The sequence below is a fragment of the Delphinapterus leucas genome, chromosome 2 (assembly GCF_059928025.1).
Source record: "Delphinapterus leucas isolate spDelLeu-1000000601 "Yukka" chromosome 2, BTC_Dleu_Yukka2, whole genome shotgun sequence".
NCBI classification, from domain to species: Eukaryota; Metazoa; Chordata; class Mammalia; order Artiodactyla; family Monodontidae; genus Delphinapterus; species Delphinapterus leucas.
Genome location: NC_143130.1, coordinates 93,780,387 through 93,796,212, shown reverse-complemented (window position 1 = coordinate 93,796,212; position 15,826 = coordinate 93,780,387). Strand labels below are relative to the sequence as shown.

Sequence of the window (15,826 nt, the reverse complement as noted above, 5' to 3'; positions counted from 1 at the left end):
AATACTTGTCATTGATTCCAGCTTAATTGTAACCTCTACTGACAGGCCTTCCATTCCACTCCAGTCACTCATCCCCCAGTTTTGTTTTCACCGTGGTATTTATCACTATTTGATGTCTTCTGTCAGTCCCTGTCCAATCAGAATGTAAGTTTCAGAAGAGCAGGGGCTTTTCCTTGGTCACCACTGTTTCTCAACCACCTAAAATGGTACCTGGTTCATAAAAGGGACTCTTGTGTTTTTTGATGAGTGCATGACCTTGTTTGTCAAAGTAAACCAAACATCCCATATCTCAAAGGAAATATTTATATAAAACACTCTTAGCTCAGCTAGGGCTACTTATAAAAAATGGCAACAGTGGAACAGTTTCCAAGGTCTATTGTTAGACATAACAAGGACTTGTCCCTTACATTAAGGACACTTGAAGCTTCACACATAGGAGATATAATGAAAGCCGTTTTCTTAACTTACAAACAAACTGCCACGCTTCATTCTATTATCTTTTTAATTATACCTCATTTTGCCATGCCTTTTTAGGCACATAGTTCATAGTTTTTGAAGCATAAGAAAAGGTTTTGGGCAGGGTTCACCAATATATCAAGGCATACAACTGTCTTCAGACTCTCTGGATCGCTTTAGGCAAAACCCATACACAACTAATGTCTGATCGTTAAACTCTTCCCACATATACGTATTCCGGAACAACCTGATCAGTAGATCAAGGCAAACCTACAAAGAGAAGAGGTGTTAACTCCAAACAACTTCCCTTTAAAATATTGTGTGACGTGATTAATATGTCTCTTTCCAGCAGATGGTAAGTTCTGAGAGATGACCTACATGTTGTTTGTATGTTTACATCTTATTTACATTTGAGTTGTCCCTCAAATACTTCTTTAATGAAAAGTTCATCTTCTCAAACTAGTTCTTACCCTCAGATAGCTTAGCATGATAAATAATCAAAGTTCCTGGGAATAAATGGAAAGATTTGGCTGAAGAAACAGGCCCCACGACCCTAACTTGGAGCAGACTGGTTACTCAGTAAGTACCAATGTCTAGAAATACTTCTAAAAGCAAGTTATCCTCCCTACTCTCGATTTAAAAGTAGTAGAGGGCTTCCCTGGTGGCGCAGTGGTTGAGAATCTGCCCACCAACGCAGGAGACACGGGTTCAATCCCTGGTCTGGGAAGATCCCACAGGCCGCGGAGCAACTGGGCCCGTGAGCCACAACTACTGAGCCTGTGCGTCTGGAGCCTGTGCTCCACAACAAGAGAGGCCGCGACAGTGAGGGGCCCGCACACCGCGATGAAGAGTGGTCCCTGCTCGCTGCAACTAGAGAAAGCCCTCGCACAGAAACGAAGACCCAACACAGCCAAAAATAAATGAATACATAAATAAATAAAGCAGTAGAGAAGTGACAGAACCTAGTCTGGGCTTGAATAGGGGGCTATGACCTTGTTTCCACAGTCACTTACTCCATCCTAGCCTCCAGCTGCTGTACCAATTGTTTGTCCACATGGTGACAGAACAGAGGAAGAAGGTTGCTGGGGAAGGCCAGGGGTTCTGCCAGAGAGGCTGTGGGCATCTGAGCTATCTCCCAGGCAGTGAGAACTACCATGTCTGTCCTGGAGGGCAGAGAAGTAATACATCAGCATCTTTGTATGCACGCAGGAAATAGGCTCAGGGCCCAGGTTTCTTATTGTCTTTCTACCACCACTATCACCCTCTGTACCTCCAGCAACTGAGAGAACATTTGCACATTTGGTATGTGCCAGGCAATGTTTAGTGCTTTACACACATCTTCCATCTCATTTAATCTTTAGATCTCTAACTGGTTAGTATCCTTATCCTTAGATCCCTAGTTTACAGATGAGGAAACAGGCTAAGGAAAGTAAAATAATGTGCCCCAATGTTATGTTCCTGATAAGTAACAGAAGCAGAATTCACACCTAGGTCTGTGAGTAATTAAAGGGACAAGCTTTAGAGCCTACCTTACACTGCCTTCCATGGGGGACAATGCTCTAGGGCACTACAGAAAAAAAAAAAAGGGCAGAACAGCTACAACTCTGTTTCTCTGTCCAACCTCCTCCCTGGTGCTTGAATAAACCACTCAGGAAACATCTCATCTGGCTCAGCCTATACAACCCAAGGGTACTGAAATAGTATTTAGAAGGCTTTTATGATCTTACCAAGCTGTGTGGTCACTGCTGGGTTCCTCTAGGGAAGAATCCAGGGATATCAGCTGTTCCCCATGACTTAGCAGGGCATAGAGCAAAGATATTCCAAACTGCAAGTGATAAAATATCCAGAGTAAAGTTAGTTTACCCTAGGCATTCAGTGCTTCCCTGGCTCTGATATTTCCCAACTAAGAGGGCAAGTTCACAGGTACAAATGGAGTCCAACACCCATAAACCCATCAAGTTTTATACTGGCTGGCCAAGAACTCTGAGCCCTTTCCAAGGAAACCACTGCTCTGAATAGTCCAAAAGATTCCTCTGGGGAGTTGATGAAATGCACACTTGTGGGCTCCACTCCCGGAATCAGAGACCATAGATCAGGAACAGACCCAGGAATCTGACATGGGTAGGCTGTGGAGCCCATTTTAAGAGGCATTCCTTTAGGCAAAGATCTTTAGAGGGGTTCACAAGATAATCCACTAGGTTATTAGAAGATATGAGATCTTGCACATCTAGAGTCTCATCTTGTATTTATTATGTACCTAAGGTAAGTATAGTGTTCCACGTACATGATTTATAAACACACACAGGTGGTATAGTTCAGCAGTTTTCTGGTAAAAGGGATTCACTATCAAAAATGTTTGGTGACTTCTGATCTAGAGGTGATAGCAGCACCACCATCAGGGAGCTTGTTAAAAAAGCAGCCCCACCCTGGGTCCATTCCAGATAGTACCCGGAGCCACCTGTGGAAAGACAAAAGCCTCCCACGCGTGTTACCTGATTCTGCAGCACCACAGTGACTGGCCGCTCTGAGGAGCCGGGTGGTTGCAGCATGAGTCCCTGAAGTCCTTGGAGGAGTTCATGGAAGGTCAAGCGGCTGATACATTTGCCCAGAGGTTCGAATAACGTTTGCAGGGCCTGCAAGAAGGTCAGTAAGGGCCTCTCTCTGACTCCTCGACAACTTCACCTCTGGTCTCTTTCCGTGCTCACCAGCCTCTGGCCCCTTCTGGTCAGGTCAGACCTACCAGGCCTATCACCACTCAGGTGTCTCCATCCCTAACACTGGTCCTTCAATACCCACTTGTCTAGGATGCCTTCCCTAAGCAAAGTAGCTATGGGGCTCACCACTTATCAGGGGGCCCTGAGCTTCTCAACATCCAGAGCACATTCACACCTGTGTAACCATAGGCCTGTGGGTTTTCCTTTCTTCATTTGCCTGAAGATGATCAGCTGTTCCTGTGGTAGTTTGTTCTGTAACCCCCTCACCTGAGGGTAGCAGGGTCAACACTCCTCACTGCCCAGCACATTCTCTGGCTTCTCTGGGGGAGGGGATTGGAAGGAGGAGGAAGGGGAAGAGGAGGAGGAGTAAACATTCCTAACCCATCCACAGAACTGTCCTCTCCTCCACTCGATGCCACAGTACCTGATCAGCCACATCCCTCTTGACAAGGAGGGGCAGATGGCGGGTGATGGCCAGAAGAAGGCTGACAGTTCGATCTCGGGGCAGAAGGGGGAGCAGCCGGGCCACTAGGGCCTTTCCCTTCCTCACAGAGAGCACCTGCAGGAAGCCATCCGCTGCCTCCCTACAGGTGACATAGGAGAGCATTGCAGGGATCCGCATAGAGCAAAGGGCCACAGGCCAGAAAGGAGAGGCAGAAGCTAAGCCACTGTCTTTGCTGAGCCGTCCCTTCCTGGGCTGAGGTGTGACCCTCCCACACTCACTCCAGATTATTCTGTTCCTGGGTCTTTAAGGCCTGGAAGAGCTTCTCAAGCTGGTTGCTCTGCTGCTCACAGGGCTGTGCGGGCCCATCCTTCTGGCCCTCCTCTATCTCTAGTAACTGAAGGAACAGCTGGGTGGGGAGAGAGGAAGAAGGGGTCAATGTGAGTATATCCTGTTCTCAAGGGAGGTAAGGAATTCACTGCTAAGGCTGATGTCTCACCTTCTCAATCCGGTACAACACCTGAAGCCTCTGACTGCTTGCAGCTCCTGTCTCCTAGAGAAAAAGTCCCTGGCTGTTAGCCACACCTCCACAGCAGCAGCCCAAGCCTAGGTGAGCTAGAACGTGATCTGGAAAGGCTAGACCACAAAGCCCGATCACTCTTGTTCCTCACTCTTAGGTCACGACCTGAACTCAAGCATAAGAGTGTTCCAGACCTTTCTCCAAAACAGGGGAGAGAAAAAGGCTGTAGGAAGATAATGCTCCTACCTGCTCTTGAGTTCCATGGGGCACAGCATCAATAGCTCGGCGAGGGCTAAAACACGTTGATACAGCTACCTGGCCCAGGGAACCCTCGATTCGAACCACTGCATGGAAGGAGTCAGACAGGCACATGCCCCTCTGCTTTCCACCTGTGTCTACCCGGCTGTCCACCCCAACCCAGCAGGTCAGCCCCAGTCCTACCTGACTCATAAGCCTCCGCCTTCTGAATGTAAGGTGTGACCAGCTTGAAAGACTCAAACCTGCTCCTTCGCCCAAGCAGCTCTTCATCTGCCTGCTTCTTCTCTAGTTTCTGATAATATTCCTGAGAGTCCATGGATTAGTCAAATGCGTACTCATTGGCTGAACTTAGAGTTAGGGCTCTGCAATGCAGCCTCTTAATATACCCTTGCCTACAGCATTCATTCCAGAAATGCTCCTGCCACCTTAGGGCCTTATAGTAGCCACTATAATGCATCTTAAAGCACGCTAGGCCTCATGCCACCTGTTTTAGGGTCCCCATCCTAAGGACTTGAAGAGCTAGTACCACCACCAGATCTGATGGAAAGGCAGAGAGCAAAGCAGAGAGCCAGGAAGCAAATGTGTCCCAGGGTCTGCAACCTTCCTGCAATCTTAATTCCAGGTTACACATGGGACACCGCTATCCTTCCCCCTCCCCATTTTAATTTGGTGATCCTACCTGTGCTCTCCAAAATCAGTTATCTGATGGTACAAAGACCAATCAGCAGCTTGAAGTACAGAGAGAACACTACTTCAATTGGCCTCTAGGCCAGTTCTACGCTTGTGAGGATTTGTGCAGCAGCTCTAATATCTTAAGGAAGACTGTGAAATCCAGAACTAAAATAAAGCCACTGACTGAGAGACAAACAAGAATTTAAATACAGCTCCTTCATTGAACAGCAATGTCTAAAAGTCAAGAGTGGAAGATGATCACATTCAAGCAATCCTGGCAGAAGGCAGAGGGTTTTGAAGCTGGTGGGAAGTAAAGGAGGAAAGTAATGTCAATAGGAAGGAGATAAAGGTGGAAACCTCGGTAGGGGTCTCATGGAGGTTGAAGAGAAATTGAAATACAACTTAGACAACCCAAAACTCATGGACAAAGGGCGGACAGGAAGCAAACAGAAAGGAGTCCAAAAGCCTGCCAGCATTTGTTCAATTCAAGAAATTGAATCCCATTACTTATAAAAGTTCCCTGTGTTTTAGATCTTCAAAAGTAAAAAGTAAGTAGATGAATGTTTAAACAAGTCATTTCTGAGAGAAACCGAAGTGTACAAAGATGAAAGAGTCCTCATTTGCCAACTGAATAGGAGAAATTCTCAGCAAAGGACAGAGACAGAAACCTCAGAGTGTGTTTGGGGAATCATAACTAATCCCATGTGGCCGAAATTTAGAAGAAGAAGGGGAAGGAGTTTGGATGTCAAGTGTAGAAATATGACCCCCATCCTTTAGCAATCATTCCTCCCACCTGAAGGGATGTGGCCACTGTAAGGGGAAGGGAGAATCTCAGAGGACCCACGGAGTCAGGCCCATTTGACGCCAAGGTCAGAGGCTGGGCAGAGCCCCTGGGGCTCACCTGGTAGTAATAGTCATCCAGGCGGGGGTTCTCACTCTGCAGCTGAACCATCTGCACTTTTACCACCCAGTCCTTCTCTTTTCGGGTCATGAGGTTAGCACAGGGGTCTGGCTGCTGAGACCAAGGCTTCTTGGCTGGGGGACTTCAAGCCAGGAGGAGTGTCCCTTTAGACCTACCCACCCCTGCCACAGAGAACTCCCCCAAAGAGTAGAGAGCTCGGAGCAGGATGTCGGGGGAGGACAGCAGAGTGCAGAGGTGGGTCAGGGTGTGAGAGGCTTAACTGGTGGGGCTTTGGGGGAGGTGCTCTGTCACAAGGGAAACCCCAGCATGCAGGGGGGCCCCCCCTTAATCCTGCTTCTCCTCTTGGTTTTACCTTGGTGGTCGACCATGCTGCTGCTGTTGCTTCAAGATCCGCTGGTGCTGAGGGTGGAGCTGGGTCAGATGACTGGAAAGATGTAGAAAGAAACTTGGGCTGGGTGGGAGCAAGCTCTCAGCCCCCCGCCCCCATTCCTTTAGCCTCTGGGAACCTCAGCCAGACATCTAAGGGACCCTACCTGCTTAGGACCCTGCCCAAGCGTCAGCCACATGAAGCATCACTACCCTAGCTCAGCAGGGCTTACCTCCCCCTCCAGGATATGGTTTTCCCTGAAACTTGGCTACAGGAAATCCTGACACAATATAAAACCATTTGGCCTGGTTGTCAGGACTTCTGAGTCCTACTCTCAGTTCTGTCGTCCTGGCTGACCTCATATAGTCCCTGGGCCTCCATTTCCTTACCTGTGAGGGGAAGGAATTGCACTCTACCACATCCTTCTCTTAGTGAGTTTCTCTAAGTATTTTCTGTGGCAGCTGGTAGAGGGGCAGCCATGCCTCCTCAGCCACTACCTCCTGAGACTTCTGGAGAAGAGCTCAGCCTGTCCTGGACCCTGGGACACTGGGCACTCTGAACCAGTACCTGAGCCTAATGGGCCACGAGGTCGACGGGCTGCAGAGGACAGATGGGTCTGGCGAGGGCAGTCGAGGTCCGAAGTGCGGGGCTGCAGTGCTGGTGCTGGGAAAGGCAGGCCGGAAAGGAAGTGGTGCCAGGTAGTCCAGGGTCTGGGAGAGGAATTTCAGGGTCTGGGAGAAGGGCATCTCCACCAATCCTGATTTTGCTGTTGACTGCCTTTCTGCCTCTATGGTCTCACCTGCCTTTTCCTTCAATAACCTCACTCAACATTTTGCCTATTGGGGCCCTTCGAGCCAGTTGTGAGGACGCCAGCCTGTGGATCCCGTTCTTGTTTTCAACAGGTCTGTCACCTCCTAGGGAGCAACTCCACGGTCCCCGACAATGTGGGGGCCTGTGCTTTCCCCACTGTGTGTGAGTCAACTCCCTGCCCTTTCCTCTCTGAGCGTTCACTCAGATCTTGTCTTTAGCCACTGGGGCCATGCTTAGCTCTTTTCGGACACCTCTGAAGCCCTCCTCAGTCTGCAGTTCCCTTCTCTTCTCGCTGCTGGATTTCTGGCAATTGCTCTACCCCAGACCATATGCTCCTTCTAGCACTAGGCTCAGTGCCGCTTATATTCTGTAAGATGGAATAGTTTGTCCTTTTCATAGGAAGGCCAGTTGTCCCAGTACCACCTCTGTTGTTTACCAAGCTACCCCGCATAAGAGGCATTTCCCCCTTCCTACCCACACTTCACTTTGGGCGCTGCATCTCCAGAGCAAGGTCAAGGGCACAGTGAACATAACGGAAATAAGGCACAGGCGGCATGCTGCTTCTCAACACCCAGCCTATTTCTCACAGGATGGAGACTGGAGTGACTCACCTGCCACAGAAAGTGCAAGGAAGCAGGCGACATCCCCAGCACACCAGGGGCCTTGATTCCAGGGGAGCTGAGAAGACCTTTCTGGAATGAGAGGGAGGAAACCCCAGGCTGGAATGAGCCCCTGTGGTATCATCTACATTCACCTGTGTTAATGGGGGGAGGGGAGCAGCAGGACCAACCATTTCCAATACCCAGGACAGCGGCAGCCTGGCCCTCCCTCAGTTTCAAAGTCAATACAATCAGGACCCCTCTCCTTCCACTGAAGGGAAGCCAGACTGGCATCTTAGGAGTTAAGCTGAAGCAGGGTCTGAGTAACTTCATTTCTACATGGGACTCCTTTGGGTCTCTCCACCTGCTAGGGGAATCCAAGGGAATAAAGACCAGGGATGGACTGGGAAGACATAGGGGCCCAGGGTCAAAGATGACTCGCTTTCACCACCAGGAGCAGGGCCGTGCATCTCTAGGTGATGCACGGCCCTGCTAGGACCTGGATTCAGGTAAGGGCAGCATCAGAAACTAAGTAGTTGACAGAAGAAAGGATGGAAGGAAGGAGAGAGTCTTTACTGGGGTTCAAGCCTGAAATAGAAAGTGTTAGCCCACCTAGAAAGGGGTGAAGAAGAGGAGAGAGATGTGTAGCCACAGCCTGTGAGATGCAGACAGTTCAGGACAACCCTCCCCCACGTCTTCCTGCCGTGGCACCTGGATGTTACGGACAGCGCTCAGGACAGCTGGATCCCCGAGATCATTCTCTTCCTCCTCCTCTTCCTCCTCCAGGTCAGGGGCTAAGTCTGGGTCCAGCTCCTCCTCCCTCTCTTCTTCATTTTGTTCCTCTTCCTCCAACTGGGAGGCACACACCAGCGCTTCCTTAAGAGCCAAGGGGTCACAGGACTTGCCTGGGCTTTGGTTTAAGTGGGTGCCTGAGGAGGAAGTAGACAGGGGTTCAGCTGGGAAGGGTCTGGTCTAGAGAGGATGCTTCTCTGTAGCACTTCTGTTCACAAGCCATGTCCAGCACCATCTTGAAACATCTTCTCTTGTTCTATGAGTTCAACTCAGCCTCAGTACCCCAGGGCGCCTCTAACCATCCCCACTAGAGCAAACAGAACCTGGCAGGTGCCAATCACTTTCACTTTCTTCATCCCCTCTTCCATTGCCTCATTAGTCCCACCACAGGCTTCTCCACCTGCTCACCTCCTCTAACAGCCCTTTCTGTGCCTCTTTGATTAACCGAGTTCCAGCTGCCCTGACTCATGACAATTTAACCTTAGTGGGCCAGGGATTTTTACATCTATCTGTTCGTTTAATTCTCACAACAACCATACAAAGCCGGTATTGATCATTTTCCTCTGAAGGTGAGGAAAACACAGGGCCCATAAAAGTTATCTCAGTCACCGTCATGATGTCGCTGGGAATCACTCCAAACCCATAGACATCCAAAACCCATGTCTAGCCACTGAACCAGACCATCAAACTGCCACACTCCCGGGCCTTTTATCAGATACCACAGACCACTTGGTGATACTACCTTTAAGGCATTTCATCTCTTCGGGCTGGCAGACTTGCTCCATGGCTGTTTCCTCTGGCGAGAGAGCATTGTCAGCCTCTGGAAGGTAAACCTGGGAAAAGGAAGAGACCCAGAGACCGTGTCCTGGGTAAGGATAGCATGGCACCCAAACAGCCAAGGTCTTCCCCCAGCAAGGTTGTCAGAAAAGTTTTGACCCAGATCTCAAGGAGCAGGACCCTGGGCTCTCAGACTGCCCTAAACCTCCACCCTCTGACCTCACTAGCCCAGCTCTAGGGAGCTGTCCTGCAAAGGGACAGAGAAAAGGAGCAGGGCTAGGAATTGGAGGTCACCACCAGCCTCGGTCTGTGCACAGGGAGGGGGCTCACAGCGGCCTGGGTGGCGACACCCACCCCAGGACTGTGGCTATCCTTTCTGCTTAGCTTAGCCATGGCAGCCTGGGCCAGGCAGGCTCGCAGCCCCTGGCTTTAAGATTCCCAGCCCCTCCCCTGTTCCCCTGTTAAAGGGCCAGCATCCCCAACCACTGCAACCTGGTAGAAATGTCAGCACACAAACTCATGAGAAAGAAAACCCTTGAAAGGGCAAGAGAATTAAAGTGCATTTTTATCCATCCATGGTTGTAAGTACAGTTTGTTGGGATCAGTATTGGGGAGCAGATATTTAAAAAGAGGATCCCTGTTTTCCACACCCTTAATAGGAATTTTGTGAGGTTCTTTTCTCTTCAATCCCTAAGCTTTGCTCCATTAACTTGGATAGGAAATCCCTGGGTGGATCTTGAGGCAATTACTGAGCAGCCAAGTTCTCAGTGCTTCAGGGCAGGGTGCTTGTGGATCCCTAATGTCCACCTGGTGATGCTTGCCCTTCACCGTGTCCTTGAGTCCGCATGAGCTTGAGTCTACTAAGCACTCCTACTGAGGAGGGACCCCTGAGAATATAGAAGCCAGATCTTCGAGGTAAAAAACACTTTTGCATGAGTTACACAGATAATCCCATATCTTCTTGGCTGCTTGCTGTAAGTGGAAAACTGGTTCAGAAGCTCAGGACTAAAAAGAAAAGGAAACAAAAACAAGCACCCCAGGAGTGCTGGTAGCAAAACCTGAGACCCATCTGCGCCTCATCTAGCCCCTCAGCGATTCTGGGTTCTGTGCCCACATCCTGTGTTCAGCTGAAGCACACAGGCTTTACAGAACTTCTGAATAAAATTAAAAATGAAGGTAATTCTCTAAATTAAAAATGCAAGTTAGGGCCCTATTGTCATGGTTATAGGGCCATGATTCTTGGTGCCTCTAAAGAAAAATATTCTTTTCAAAAGTTTTGCCATAGGTAGAACCATATGGGTGAGGGAAAAAATTTAAATAGCCTGAAAGTTATTGAAATTATTTTCAAATATCTAATTGGGTTCAGGCCTTTTTGGTAATGCTATTCAGCTGTTTCTCTCAATAACTCCCTAATCATTTACCCTGGTATTATTATCAAAATGGCCAAATGGTGGGCTTCCCTGGTGGCACAGTGGTTAAGAATCTGTCTGCCAGTGCAGGAGACATGGGTTTGAGCCCTGGTCTGGGAAGATCCCACATGCCACGGAGCAACTAAGCCTGTGCGCCACAACTACTGAGCCTGCGCTTTAGAGCCTGTGAGCCACAACTACTATGCCCGTGTGCTACAGCTACTGAAGGCTGCGTGCCTAGAGCCTGTACTCTGCAACAAGAGAAGCCACTGCAGTGAGAAGCCTGCAGCACCACAACGAAGAGTAGCCCCCGCTCGCGGCAACTAGAGAAATCCTGTGTGCAGCAAAGAAGACCCAACACAGCCAAAAATAAAAATAAATTAATTTTTTTTAAAAGGGCCAAATGGTGACTTTCAGGGTTCCAGAAGTGATTTGTCAGGTTGTTATAGAGACCAGGTGTTGGGGGAGATTCAGTTGCTGTTTGCAGAACTTTTTTTTTTTTTTTTTTTTTGCGGTACGCGGGCCTCTCACTGTTGTGGCCTCTCCCGTTGCAGAGCACAGGCTCCGGACGCGCAGGCTCAGCGGCCATGGCTCACGGGCCCATCCGCTCTGCGGTATGTGGGATCTTCCCGGACCGGGGCACGAACCCATGTCTCCTGCATCGGCAGGTGGACTCTCAACCACTGCGCCACCAGGGAAGACCCAGAACTTCATTTTGAAGGCACTTCCTTGTACCAACTAGTACCAGAGCAGGTGGACTAGGGGTAGTCTGCAAGATTACAGCCCTCTCTTGGCTGTTTGAAGTTTCACTTGGGACCTAGAGCCTTTTGTAAAAGTCCCTTCCCCTTTTGAAGTCTTATATGTCTACTGATCCTTTAGATTTTCTAGCTTTCTGCCATAGTTTGTGCTAAGTTTAAGCCAAGCCTGTGCTAGCCTTGAGGCATAGGCAGTGAATGAGCCAATGCTACCCGTGGACGCTTAGAACTTCCCATAATAGAATAGGAAGTACAGACAGCTTAACAGGACTTTTGGATCAGATAAAAGATATATTAGAACTGTATAGCACAGGGAACTATATGCAGTATCCTGTGATAAATCATAATGGAAAAGAATATAAAAAAATATGTGTGTGTGTATATATATATATATATATATAGAACTGAATCCCTTTGCTGTTCAGAAGAAATTAACACAGCATTATAAATCAACTATAGTTCAATTTAAAAAAAAGATACATTACAAAGGTTGGGACTTCCCTGGTGGCACAGTGGGTAAGACTCTGTGCTCCCAATGCAGGGGGCCTGGGTTCAATCCCTGGTCAGGGAACTAGATTCCACATGCATGCCGCAACTGAGAGTTCACATGCCACAACTAAGGAGCCTGCATGCCGCAATTAAGGAGCCGGCGAGCCGCAACTGAGCCCGTTTGCCACAACTAAGACCCCATGCAACTAACTAACTAACTAAATATTAAAAAAAGGAAATGTTTACATTTGCTGAATAAAACACCTAAGGACTCTTCCACTTTTATGGGGAGATTTTTAATCCATTATTTCAGTTTCTTTAATGGTTGTCAGTCTATTCTGGTTTTCAATTTCTTTTTGAAGCTGTTTTGTTCAATTATATATCTTCTAGGAATTTGTCCATTCCTTGTGTGAGTTTTCAAATTTATTGGCATAAAGTTGTTCATAGTATAAGAGTATCTTTCAAATCCATGCTATACCTGTACTTTGTCCCCCTTTTAACTTCTAACATTATTTATATATTATCCCCTACTTTTTTCTTTTTCCCAGAGTCTATATATTTTATTAGTCTTTTCAAAACATCACACATAAGTCAGGGTTTCTGCAGGGATAAATAGGACACTGAAATTGGATAATTTTAATAAAATTAAATTTATTAAGATAGAATTTTAATAAAAGGATATTTATAAATGTATAGAAAAAATATAGTGCAATCGTAAGGAATAGTACAGTCCCCTGGGACTAGTAACAGTTGGTAGTAACCACTTTAGGCAAGAGAATGGAGTGTGGTTACCAGAACCTGGAGACCAAAGTAAATTCTTATGGAGCAAAGTTTTAAATATTAAAAAAAAAAATTAAACCTCAAAAATATACAAAGAAAATAGTGTAAAAATTTCTTTTTAAATGTGGAGTGAGTAGAGAAAGCCCTTCTAACCATGACCCCAAACCATAAGCCATGAAGGGTGACTGATGAATTTGCCTACATAAAAATGTCCAGCTTCTGAGTGTTCAAAAATAAAGCCATAAACAAAGAGCCATAAACAAAGTCAAAAGAACTTTATTTTGATGTGGTAATCTTATATTTACCTTTAAAAATTATTTAAAAGGGCTTTTAGGTGAAGATTCTCTGTAATGTTTCTGAATTTTGAGGACTCAGAAAAAGAGATATTTATGTTAAACCCAGATCCTTTTATCCATATTTCCTTCACAACTGCTGGTAATCAATATTATCCTATCAGCACCCATGTCAAAATTAACATAACACTGTTGATGTATAATATAAAAATAAGAGAGCTATTTTCTCTCACATTTACTTTTAAAATCTTATCCTTAATTATGGGCTGAATATCTTGTAACAGAACATTGCATCCTGTGGAGACTGAGAAATCTTTTACCATGTTCTCACTTCTTCAAAAGGAAAATTCGTCCTAATTTAAATAAATATGACTTTGTATTTTTAATTAATTATCGAAATGTGTCTTAATCCATTTGAGCCACTATAACCAAATACCAGAGACCGGGTAGCTTATAAACAACAGAAACTTATTTCTCACAGTTCTGGGAGGCTAGAAGTTCAAGATCAAGGTGCCAGCAGATTTGGTATCTGGTGAGAACCCACTTTCTGGTTCACAGATGGTGCCTTCTCACTGTATCCACACATGGTAAGAGGGATGGACAAGGGAATTCTCTGGGGTTTCTTTTATAAGGGTACTGATCTGATTCATGAGGGCTCCACCCTCATGACATAACCACCTCCCAGAGGCCCCCTTCTCCTAATACCATCACCTTGGGGGATGGGATTTCAACATATGAATTTGGGGGGGGACACAGATATTTAGTCCAAAGCCATGACCTTTGAGGAATATAGGCTAAGGATATAAAACGACTATTTTTTAACCGATATTTTATGTTGAATTGCAATATTTGGTTATAAAAATCTCAAAAATGATATTGTTTCCCAAAACTATGCTTCTATTTACATTATAGGACAGGTGCATATGTAGACAAAGAAAAATTGAGACTTTGTTTTCCAAATCTATATTCAATCTATAATCAGGTAATTCAATTTCTGTGATTAATCTGTAATTCTCACATCTATAAAGAAACTCCTGGTTAAGAGAAACTTTTAAAAAGAGATTGTTGGGTGCTGCATTTAGTCTCAATGTTTGTTTGTTTATTTATTAAAAATTCTACTTTCTTCATTTCAATGTTCATTCATTTTATTTTTTTAATATTTATTTATTTGGTTGTGCTGGGTCTTAATTGCGGCAGGTGGGCCCCTTAGATGCGGCATGCAAACTCCTGATTGCAGCATGCATGTGGGATCTAGTTCCCTGACTAGGGATCGAACCTAGGCCCCCTGCTTCGGGAGCGCGGAGATTTATCCACGACGTCACCAGGGAAGTCTCAATGTTCATTCATTTAAATCACCTATAATATTTGGAAAATTTTTTCACCTTAGGAAACTGCAGTTTAGGGTTTCATGGAATTATACCTAAGCTCTAAAATATTTCTGTTACACAAAATTGAATGAATTACAATTGAATAAATAAGATTACATAAACAGACAAAAGTGAAGATTTTCCTTTCACATTTAAATTATATTTGTTTTACACGTAAGACTGCCTGAAAACAAGTTGGAAGAGACTATTAGTGACTGTGACAGTTTATTGCATTTTTCAGCATCTTTTTTGTGTGTGTGTGGTATGTGGGCTTCTCACTGTTGTGGCCTCTCCCGTTGCGGAGCACAGGCTCCGGATACGCAGGCTCAGCGGCCATGGCTCACAGGCCTAGCCACTCCGCGGCATGTGGAATCTTCCCGGAGCGGGGCACGAACCCGAACCCGTGTCCCCTGCATTGGCAGGCGGACTCTCAACCACTGCGCCACCAGGGAAGCCCTTTTTTTTTTTTTTCATGTTAAATAGTTGGGAGTATTAAGTTCAACTTTCCTCCTTACTTTCAAAAAGATGGATTAGCATAAAACCTGAATGGCTGACAGTACTACCATGACCATTAAATTGTTCATGGATCAGAACTCAACTCTATCAAAGTTGCTTCCTTGTAAATTTTGATCATGAGTTTTAAATGCTCTAAGCAGAATGTGGATATGACTACATTTGCCTAACCGTGATTTGATTCTGATGATGGTTCCAGGATGTCTTTTGGTTTCATATCCAACTCATCTGTGCCTATATTTTCTCCTATGCTTGGTCCTGTTCCCCCATATTATCCAGGGTTAATTCAGAGGGAGTCACCTTTCAGAAATGGTGCTGAATGTATATTCACCAACCTTAGTGTCCACCATGCGTACTCTACCTGATTTTCTCTGTTCATAAACTGAGGTTTTCATTCCTGGAGAGGCAAGATGATAATCAATATCTTTTCCTGCTTTATCTGAAACGTGGTAGGTGATCTCCACTGAGGTGAAAGTCACTGTACAGAAGAGCTGAGGCTAGCTCAGGAGCAGGCTGGCTCTTGTCACCCATCCTGTTGGAAGAGGTGGACTCATCCAAGTTGTCTGAGAACCTCCAGATAGCGGTGTCAATTGTCCTCAGAGCTGGGAGCATAGTCAGAGCACGGGAGAGATCCAGGTTGGGCTGCAATCACTTTCTGAACACTTGTGGGCCTCTGTGTCCTCAGTACCCTCTTCCTCCTAGTGTTTTATTTTGAAAATTTTCAGTCCTACAAAAAGTTGAGAGAATAATAAAATTAACTTCTGTGTATCTTTTACTTAGCAGTTGATAACATTCTGCTTAGCAATATTCTTTATTTTTTTATTTTTTAAAATTAGTTAATTAATTTATTTTTGGCTGTGTTGGGTCTTCATTGCAGCCCGCGGGATTTCT

The 15,826-nt window shown here is 46.0% G+C and overlaps 1 protein-coding gene across 2 annotated transcripts in view; it reads right to left on the bottom strand.

Annotated features, from left to right (window-relative positions):
* Nucleotides 1-287: 287 nt before the first annotated feature.
* PATL2 (PAT1 homolog 2) overlaps nt 288-15,826 on the bottom strand; it is a 23,494-nt gene continuing 7,955 nt past the window's right edge. Inside the window, exons 2-17 of one of the 2 annotated variants that reach the window (XM_089907280.1) lie at nt 15,297-15,662; nt 9,295-9,385; nt 8,472-8,689; nt 7,773-7,853; nt 6,919-7,061; nt 6,337-6,408; nt 5,964-6,105; nt 4,574-4,694; nt 4,379-4,476; nt 4,112-4,165; nt 3,894-4,021; nt 3,595-3,754; nt 2,949-3,089; nt 2,184-2,281; nt 1,470-1,619; nt 288-726 (exon numbers count right to left, since the gene is read on the bottom strand). In XM_089907280.1, coding sequence (XP_089763406.1) covers nt 708-726; nt 1,470-1,619; nt 2,184-2,281; nt 2,949-3,089; nt 3,595-3,754; nt 3,894-4,021; nt 4,112-4,165; nt 4,379-4,476; nt 4,574-4,694; nt 5,964-6,105; nt 6,337-6,408; nt 6,919-7,061; nt 7,773-7,853; nt 8,472-8,689; nt 9,295-9,385; nt 15,297-15,314 — 1,734 coding nt within the window. In that variant the 5' untranslated portion in view covers nt 15,315-15,662 and the 3' untranslated portion in view covers nt 288-707. The remainder of the gene's footprint in view (nt 727-1,469; nt 1,620-2,183; nt 2,282-2,948; nt 3,090-3,594; nt 3,755-3,893; nt 4,022-4,111; nt 4,166-4,378; nt 4,477-4,573; nt 4,695-5,963; nt 6,106-6,336; nt 6,409-6,918; nt 7,062-7,772; nt 7,854-8,471; nt 8,690-9,294; nt 9,386-15,296; nt 15,663-15,826) is intronic. The other variant, XM_089907281.1, reaches the window with a different exon arrangement.